The 10175-nt window shown below is 41.5% G+C and overlaps 1 protein-coding gene across 2 annotated transcripts in view; it reads right to left on the bottom strand.

The window, feature by feature from the left end:
• The window catches only part of LOC133371453 (monoacylglycerol/Diacylglycerol O-acyltransferase-like), a 32404-nt gene extending 22305 nt beyond the window's left edge, over positions 1-10099 (bottom strand). For both annotated transcript variants that reach the window (XM_061598909.1, XM_061598919.1), the window contains exons 1-2: positions 9958-10099; positions 3136-3528 (exon numbers count right to left, since the gene is read on the bottom strand). In XM_061598909.1, the coding sequence (XP_061454893.1) occupies positions 3136-3454 (319 nt within the window). In that variant the 5' untranslated portion in view covers positions 3455-3528; positions 9958-10099. The remainder of the gene's footprint in view (positions 1-3135; positions 3529-9957) is intronic.
• Positions 10100-10175: the final 76 nt, after the last annotated feature.

Below are 10175 nucleotides of genomic sequence, written 5' to 3' on the forward strand. Positions count from 1 at the left end.
CATGAATGAACAGTGGGCATTTCCAATAGTGAATCATTGTACACATCAATACAAAGGGCAATCTGGTGATTTACAACATCTGCTTGATGCTGTTTTATACGTTTCACTAAGGATGCTTGTCTGATTGTTTCCACAGTCTTGCAGTTTCACTTGCATCTGATGTCACTTTGTGTGCCTTGGATTCCAGATGATCAATCAGTCTTTCAGGTTTCTGCTTGCTTTCAATCCAGATCCCATTGGCCAGTAGAACAATCCCATTGTTAGAAAATTTAGCAGCTTCTGTTTCATATGCTTTACAGCAGACGTAAGGCCTTCTACGATTTCCATCAGCTGGCTTATTTAGAAAACAGTGTTTCTTCAATAGCCAGTCCAGGACCATTTTATGAAGTTTCAAAGGCAAGATTACTGAAATAATCTAACTGCCGTGGTTGTTGTGGGCTGTGACTCTTCTATTTCCTCATTTTCTGGATGACAATGTTAGTATGTGCATATACAGCAACAGTTGACTGAGACTCAAGACTTGTTTCAAAAGATTTTGAATAGATCAGCTCCCTACATTGAACTGCTACAGATGATGCTTCAGCTGGTGGCTGTAGATCATACAAAATTACAGCAATGATGGTTTTCTTTGCAAGGCCAGCTACAGGCATGACTGGGCCCCTGGGCACCAGCCTGCCTGGGCCCACAGTGCTGTTCACTCCAACACCCCCTCCCTATCCAGGCGGCATGGGGTTTATATAGGCCCATCTGCCCCACCTACCTCTGACTTCAATACACACGTGCCTGCCATCACTCAAGATGGTGGCAGGGAAGTCAACCCCTTAGGGATGCTCCCGCTGCCATCTTGGGTAATGGCAGGCATGCACACACACACATACAGGGCACACCCAGTGACATGCTAATGCAACAGGGACGAAGGGCGGGATATAAATCTAACAAATAAATAAATAAAATAAACAGATAGGTGAGGCAGGCAAGCTTATTTAAGCCCACACCACCTGTATCGAGGGATGCCAGGGAGTTCCCATTCCAAAATCCACTGCAGTGAGCTCCAAGCTCCCATCCTAAGGAGGGGTCCCTCATCCACAGCCCACAGTGGCACCAGGCCTGTTTCTCTGAAGTGCATTTTGGAGAAATATAAACTGGTACTGCTGATTTGGGGTCTGATTTTGGCTTATGTGCTGCAGAGACAGCAGCAGAGCAGGTGAATAAGGTTATTTTCTGCTGAATCATTTGTTGAGCATCTTTCCAATGTTTTTTTGTTTTCTTTCTTCTTGTTGTCCAACTCACTTAAATTTGAATACTTTGTGTTGTCAATATTGCACTTGTAACTTTACAAGCTATGGCCACCTGGTGGATTCTTAAGAGGAAAGAGAGGGAGCCTTAGGAGTCGGGAGAGAAGAGTAAATACCTCTGGGCAGGCAAGAAGCAAAATTCTCCTGTACAGCACAATATAGCTAGTAGTGCTATCTTCCAGCCACTAGGTAGCCCTCAGGTGACAGGAGATTTAACTTGCTGGTCAAGCAGCAGCAGATTGAGGCTATAATTCTCTTATGGCAGTGGTAGTGCTGGCCAGATGTCTCTTTGATGGTCACCCTCCCAAGTTGTGAAGTATTGTTTGTTTGACTAATGAGTGATTATCTGATCTGTGGAAAACGGGCCAGAAAAAAAAAACTATTCCTTTTTGGTTATGGTTGCTTTCTATGATGTGGGAAGGGAATTCTGTATATGCTTAAAGGCTAGGCCTTAATTCCTAAGAAAAGTGTTAGGGTTCAAAAGTTTAAAGCTGCCTGAAGAGCATGTCATGTGCCCTGGAAACCCTGCTTCTTAATTTGATCCAGAGGAATTTTATTATTAGTGAACGATTCTTCTCTGATCTTAAAGTTCTGGCATTGGAGGAGTCAATCAGAAGACAGCTGAAGTCCCGAAAATGGGTTGTTCCAGGGGTGTGGCAGGGGAGGAGCTGTGGGGGGGGGACTTACATGAGATACTCCTTGTGTTCAGACCCTCCCCTGGGTTCCGATCACCTGCAAACTCTATTGGCCAAAAGGCCGGCACAGTAAAATTATTTTCTTAAATTTCCATTGTGGCCTAAGGGAAGTGCTTACTCCCCGGGAGACTTGTTAATCGGAGCTGGTGCTTCCTGGTTGGCTTGTGCAGGTGGCATCCAATGGAGCCAGCATTGAGCTGGGCTGGCTGCTCCAAAGTGGGAGGATTTGGATTGCTCTGCCCGATATTAATATTAATATTATTATTATTATTTTGCTGTTAAATTCATGTATTTACTGGTAGGTGAGCAAGCTAGTAAGAATTTTGCTAGCTGAGTAATTTGTGTAAATGCATTTTTATTTTTATTTATTTATTAAATGTATATCCCTTCCTTCCTCCTAGAAGGAGCTCAGGGGAGTAAACAAAAACACTAAAACATTCTGAAACACCTTAAAAACAAAATGTCTTTAAAACATATTAAAACAAAACATCTTTGAAAACTTTTTTTAAAAGATGTAAAAACATCTGAAAAAGTAATTCCAACACAGATACAGACTGGGATAAGGTCTCTACTTAAAAGGCTTGTTGAAAGAGGAAGGTCTTCAGTAGGCACTGGAAAGATAACAGAGATGGAGCCTGTCTAATATCTACGGAGAGTGAATTCCAAAGGGTCAGTGCCACAACACTAAAGTTCCGCTTCCTATGTTGTATGGAATGGACCTCCTGATAAGATGGTATCTGTAGGAGACCCTCACCAGCAGATCACAGTGAGTGACTGGGTATATATAAGGGGTAAGATAATCTTTCAGTTAGCTAATGGGCAGATGATGTACTCTGCACACTATCTGGCCATTCATACTGTAATATGTTTTCATTTCCCCTTTGTTTAATGTTTAGTTTTTCTTTGTGATTGTTTATAGCACAAATAAAGTACTGTTCTTGTTTGCAAAAATAAAAATAAAAGGAGATTGGCAGAAGGATTCATGGCTTGATTTCTCTGGTGCCAACCAAAACTTCAATCTTTTCTAATGCACCATGGCAACAGTTGTGCCATTCATTCAATCCTGACGTTCTAAAGCTCAGTCCTATGAAATTATTGTGGCTCTTGAGACTAAATTGTTGGTACAAAAGGAAACATTTACTTACCATGCCATATCTTCCCAACTGTATCTACAAGAAGTGCAACAACTTGCCTTGGCTTTTCCCATAATTTGCTATTAAAGTCTTCTGCTTTCTTATCCTTGTTCTTGTAAATATAGAACAGAAGTGAGGTGACACAGCCAGAAAAATATGCACCTAAATAAAAAGAATATAACAATACCAGAGGTACAAATAACCACAGAGGGTGAACCCCACAACTCAGATATTTTCCCAGGAAAGGAAAAGGAATCCAGTTTTTCAGTATTTGAGCAAACCAGCTCATGGTTTCCTGATCCAAAGCACCAGGTGTAGTAGTTGCTATCATTTCGTGTATGCCAAAGAAACAAATAATTGAAGTGAAAGTTTCCTCAGAGGTGATGTTATTTTTTCAATGTTTACCTGGAAAACAGGAAATGCAATACCTCAGTTTGAACTGCCATCACAGAGGCACACATGTTTACATGGAAATCCATGCTATTTAATAACTTCCCACATAGATATATAGTTGTTCCAACATTCATCATGACATGATTATAAGAGGTTTTTATACATTTTGAAGTGTTTTAGAAGTTTTAATTATATTGTTTTATTATTAATATATTTGCCACTGTAGGCCTCTTTGAAGGAAGGGCAAGATATTAGTCAGTCAATCAATTGTGAATCTAGTTTTGCTGGTAAATCATTAATGTACAATGGATTCTCCCAGTGCTGGAAAATAGCAGTAATTTTCAACATAGAATGTGGGTGACTATTTTTCAAATACATTCAGAAACTTTGCAAAACATCGTCATACAAAGTTTATTATATTTATTTATTTATTAACATATTTATATACCACCCTCTTGTAAAACATCAGGACATTATATAGGCAAGCAGCCTGGACAGTCAACTGATTTGAATTGTGGAGTAAATATAGAATATGCTTGATGTTAATGATCCATAGCATGGAATGCTCTTCTTTCACAGCTGCTGCACACTGGGTCAACATTTTCATTGAGCTATCCACTATGACCTCAAGATCTGTTTCCTAGGCAGCCACTGCCAGTTCAGATGTCATTAGTGCATACAATATGTTCTGTTAGCATTTTTTGCCCCAATCTGCATCACTGTACACTTGCTTACATTTAATTGCATTTACCATTTTCCAACCATTCATCCAGTTTGGAAAGATATTTTTGGAGCTTCTTGCAACCTCTTTTCATTCTTACCACCCTGAACAATTGGGTGTCATCAGCAAAATTGGTCGCCTCACTGTTAACCTTAACTCCAAGTCATTTATGAACAAATTAAAAACACCGGTCCCAATAACTCTTTGATGACCCTACTTCTTACATCAATTGATTGATTGATTGATTACTGATTCATTACCAAAGAGTCTATGCAATTTAAACATAATTAATTATGTTGTTTTTGACATTTCCTTTACATTTTAATGAATGCTTTCTGCAGGGTTGAGCAGAAGAACTCATGCACACATCCAACCAGGCCGGACTCACTCCGCCAACCATCAGCTGATGGGGATGGGGGTTAAACTCAGAGCTTGGAAGTAACTCGTTAGAAATAATGAGTTACTTGTAATTTGTTACTATTTTGCATAACGAGTGGGTAACTTTGTTACATTTTGTATGTAACAGAACGAGTGGTAATTTCATTACTTTTGAGCTGCAAATGTAACTTTTTTGCTTTACATTTGGACGTTACTGGGGGGTGAAAGCAGGGGAAATCATCTGCTGCTGTGATTGGTGGAACGGTGGAGGAAAGATATGTGCCTCAAACTGGGCTTCTGTGCTGTTTAGCTCTTCCCTCGTGCTCTATGGAGGCACGAGGGAGGAAGTGGAGAGTCAGACAGTGCTGGAGGGCAAGGAGGAGTAGAAGGCAGAAGCAGCAGAATGGAAGTGAAGAGCTGTGGAAGTGAGTGTATGTGTTACCCTTTCCAGCCTACTCTCCCTGCCCCCCCCGCTCGTCCTGCCTCCCTCAGCCTGCTCACCCACCTCCTCTGCTCTTCCTGGCACCCCCTGCTTGTCCTCGCATCTCCTCTGCTTGTCCTTGCACCCTCTTTGCATCCCCTCCGCTTTTCCTTGCACCCTCTTTGCATCCCCTCCGCTTGTCCTTGCACCCTCTTTGCATCCCCTCCGCTTGTCCTTGCACCCTCTTTGCATCCCCTCCGCTTGTCCTTGCACCCTCTTTGCATCCCCTCCGCTTGTCCTTGCACCCCCTTTGCATCCCCTCCGCTTGTCCTTGCACCCCCTTTGCATCCCCTCCGCTTGTCCTTGCACCCTCTTTGCATCCCCTCCGCTTGTCCTTGCACCCCTCCAGAGAGTGTGAAAACTGGGAACTGACAAGAGACTAGGAAGTAGGTGCAGTCTCATACTTCTGTTTGTGTGTTTTGCTTCAGTTATGTGCCTCTCATAGAGCGACTCTCACTAGGCAGCAAGAGATGACTACCCCAAGCAACTAATTTGGGGCACCATGCAACAAATTATTAGCTATTTTAATTTTTGGTTGTTGTATATTTACTGTCAGGAAGACGTACTTGTGAGATTTTCTGCCTCAAATGCCAACATAACTTTTCAAGCTATGGTACGATGACCTTGACTTGGGGGAGGGCACCATTTGCTCTTCTGCTTCAAGTAGCAAAGTGTCTTGGGCTGCACCTGCTTGCAGTCATTTCACATACTGGACAACTAACATGGCTTTTTGGTGAAGGGCAAGAGAGAATAAGACTGTTATCTCAAAAACAGTTGTGCTTGAGGAAAAGATGGCAAACATATGTAGAACTGAACTTTTCTGCAATAATATAGACATTTGCATAGGGTATTTTTTTCTACTCATGGAATATTAAATCTTTAAGTCCTAAATCCTTTGTCATCCCCTCCCCCTTGTGCACACCCTTTACACTGTCTTTCTCCCTATGCATGTAGGTCAAAATGACAACTGGTGTAGTTTGGGAATTAACAGAATGAGAGCTGAATTACAACTCAAAAAAGAACTTCCCTGCTGGTGTCTGCTACTGATGTGGGGGGCATTTTGTTAGGGAGAAGTGATGAGAGGGGGTAATTTGCTGCTGAAACTTTTTATCTGCAACCCCTTCCCTGGAAACTTTCCCCTAGCTGATGGAGGTCAATAAGGAAAAATATGGGGCAATGCACTGGTAAAGTTAGGAATGCGTTTTACCAACTTCGGTTGGTAGCCCAGCTACGTCCCTATTTGAGTAAAGAGGACCTTACATCAGTGGTACATGCTCTAGTAACCTCACGTTTGGATTACTGTAATGCGCTTTACGTAGGGCTACCTTTGAAGACAGTTCGGAAGCTACAACTAGTGCAAAATGCGGCGGCCGGATTGCTGACAAGGACCAAGCGGTCCGAGCATATAACACCTGTTCTGGCCAGCTTGCTCTGGTTGCCAATATGTTTCCGGGCTAGATTCAAAGTTTTGGTATTAACCTATAAAGCCTTATATGGTGCGGGACCACGATACCTTGCGGAACGCCTCTTCCGATATGAACCGGCCCGTGCACTACGTTCTGCTACGAAGGCCCTCCTCCGGGTTCCAACTCACAGGGAGGCCCGGAGGGTGATGACAAGATCTAGGGCCTTCTCAGTGGTGGCCCCCGAACTATGGAACAGTCTCCCTGAGGAAGTACGCCTGGCGCCGACTCTGCTCTCCTTCCGGCGCCAGGTCAAAACCTTCCTATTCTCTGAAGCATTTTAAGTTACACTGATTTAATTTTAAAAATGTTTATTGTATTGGATTGTTGATTGTATTTTAGTATTATTTTGTTATTCATTGTATTTTTATGCTATTTTATGTTCACCGCCCAGAGAGCTATTGCTAGTCGGGCGGTATATCAATATAATAAATAAATAAATAAATAAATAAATAAAGTGGCAGGCATGGAAAACAGCCCCTTCCATCTATCTCCTGCTTCACCTACCCAAATGCACCCCAGCAAATGCTTTGCACATTGACAGCACACATTTAGTTGGTTTTCTGGTATTTGCTGCTGAAAGTGTAGTTCCATGCTGGGTGCAGCTGGGACGTTCTGAGTTCATATCTTACCACAGCCATGAACTCGCTGGATGACCTTCTGGCCACACCCATGCCAGACATTTATGCCACTTTAAACAGTCATGACTTCCCCCAAAGAATCCTGGCAAGTGTAGTTTGTGACGGGTGCTGAGTGTTATTAGGAGACTCCTATTGTCCCGACAGAGCTCCAATGTCCAGAGTGGTTTAACAGTCAGCCCCTCTTCTCAGACAATTCTGTGACTGGAGTTCTGTGGGGGGAATTGGGGTCTTCTAAGAACTCTCAGGACCCTTCACAAATTACACTTCCCAGGATTCTGAGATCATGACTGTTTAAAGTGGAATAAATGTCTGGTGTGGATGTAGCCTTAGTGAGTCATTTTTCTTTCCAGCCTGCCCATCAATCATATGGACATTAAAAAAATCTGGACTATTATAGAAGTTAGAATTTTATTTGAAACACCTTTCAACACTCAAAAAAGGACTGTCAGTCATTAGAGCAGTATGACAATGGAACCAATTACCTAGGGAAGTGGTGGGCTCTCCAACACTGGAAGCATTCAAGAGGCAGCTGGACAGCCACCTGTCAGGTGTGCTTTCACTTGGATTCCTGCATTGAGCAGGGGTGTGGACTCGATGACCTTAAAGGTTCCTTCCAACTCTACTGTTCTATAATTTTCTGTTAGCTGAGACATCTCGCTCACTCGCTCACTCGCTCACTCACTCACTCACTGAGCATTCCATAACAGAGCATGCTCAGTACTCATTTGGGCTGTTTGGGGAGTCATCCCCTTTCTGTTTTCTCTCTCACTTTTTTGTATTCTGCAACACTTGGGGTTCCCTCTTGCCCACTAATACTCCTTATTATGTGTGGTATGGATGGTGATACCATGGCTACATAAGCAACAACACTTCCAGCCTGAGCTTCAGAAATAGAGGGAATAACACTCTGACCAGTTTAAGTGGTTAGTATTTAAATCTGATTGGAAACTGTTCAATTTGATACAAGGTGGCTATTAAGCATGACCTAAAAGCTGCAATTCCAAGCATACTTACTTGAAAGTAATTCCCATAACAGTAAATAGGATTTACTTCTGGGAGTATAGAATCAATCCGTAAGAGTCTCCCAGTAGACACCATACATGTAAGCACATGGCTTTTCCCCAAGAATCTTGGGGACTGTAGTTTACTCCTCACAGAGCTACAATTCCCAGCACCCGTAACAAACTACAGTTCCCAGGATTCTTTTTTGGGGTGGTGGTGGAAATGTGCTTTAAATCTGTCATGTGTATGCAACTTTGGTGAGATAATAGCTGAAGGTAATCAGTCCAAAATGATAACAAATAATCAGTAGGCATTCCCAAAAGACATTCAAAGAGTGGGTAAAAAAAAGTGAGACTTACAGAGGCAAACACAGAATGCAGTTAAGCAATAAAGTAATCTAAGAGAGAGGAGACACCTTTGTCTCTGCTCTCTCCCTCCTGAGCCATGAGGGCAACTCCCAAACCTGAGTGTTGCGCCTCCAAGTTAGTTAGAACTAGGTATGCCTTTCCTATCTACTATGTATTTCTATAAATAAAATAGCTTTTCTTATTTTACTAAGTCTTAAGTCTCAGTGATCTCAGTGCAGGGTAAAAGCCTGCCACTTAGGTAAACGCACACATTGGCACACACACATCTCAGACTGTTGACAATCTCTGCTAATATCTATACAAATTTACATAACATGCATCACCTGAACTCACATAATCTAGAGTTACCTTAGATCTTGCAACATTTGCAAATGAGAAGCAATAGGGTTTTATATTAGTTCTGATTATCTATTGGGCTATCATAGGGTATGTGTTTTTTGCCTTTTCTATGGCAAAAACTCCAACTTCAGTGGAATTTATCTGATGTGTTCTAATCATTTGAATGTGGCTAATGAATGCTTCATTCTTTCATCAGAACTTTAGCAGTAGTACTAAAATACTAATAAAAAAGGGAAAGAGAAAAATACTTTACATACATCATTCAGCTGTATTGTTAATTATAGATATAGATATAAAGGATAAACAGCATTTTGTCAAAAGTATTTTTGTCTACATTTTATACCTCCTTCTTGGTTTTCCAAGCTTGGCATGGAATGCTTCTCATACAGAATTAATTTGAAATGCTGCATTATCATAATCATCATCTTCAAAATAAAAAATAAATGTACTGCCTTCAAGTTGATTCCGATTTATGGTGACCCTATGAATAGGGTTTTCATGAGAGGCAGTGACTGGCCCAAGGTCACCTAGTGAGCTTCATGGCTATGTGGGGATTTGAACCCTTCTACTACCCCCTATGTGTGTCTGTTTAGTTTTAATATTGTTTTAGGCTACTTAGATATGCAGCAGCCAAGGCCAGCACCTTGTAAGCATTTTTTTTTAAGTAACTGAAATGTAATTGTAGTGATTACTTTTGAGAAAAAGTAAAGTAATCAGTTACTTTCAGAGCAATTGTAATTGTAACTGGAATTACTACCTTTTTGGCCAAGTAATTGTAACTGTAATTTATTACTTTTTAAAAGTAATCTTCCAAGCTCTGGTTAAACTCAGCTTTCTGCAGAGTTGAGCTGTGTATGGGAGTTCTCTGTGATGAACTCACATGTGCAGCCAACCAATCATCTGATAGGTGGGGAGTTCGATCCTGCTATTTGCCTCCACCTTCCGTTTGTATATTTAAATGTATGGTGCATACACACCCTGTATCTTATATACATTTAAGTTTTTCACAGAACTGTTAACAGAAACACACACACATGCTTTTACTTACTGTTCCTGGGCAACCTAAATTCCTTTCCTTCAGTCACCCCTCTATGAAAGCAGCAGAAGTCATGCCGTACTTTTTTATCAACTAAGTGCCACCCCTGGTTAAGACAGATCCCTTTATATTAAGGTGTAAAGAAGCTCTGATGGGTGTGTCATCCCTATGAAGAAACCAAGTGTTATGGAGACAAATAAATCCTATTGAGTCTGTAACTAGGTAGGTGC

Source organism: Rhineura floridana, chromosome 1 (genome assembly GCF_030035675.1).
Source record: "Rhineura floridana isolate rRhiFlo1 chromosome 1, rRhiFlo1.hap2, whole genome shotgun sequence".
Classification (NCBI taxonomy): Eukaryota; Metazoa; Chordata; class Lepidosauria; order Squamata; family Rhineuridae; genus Rhineura; species Rhineura floridana.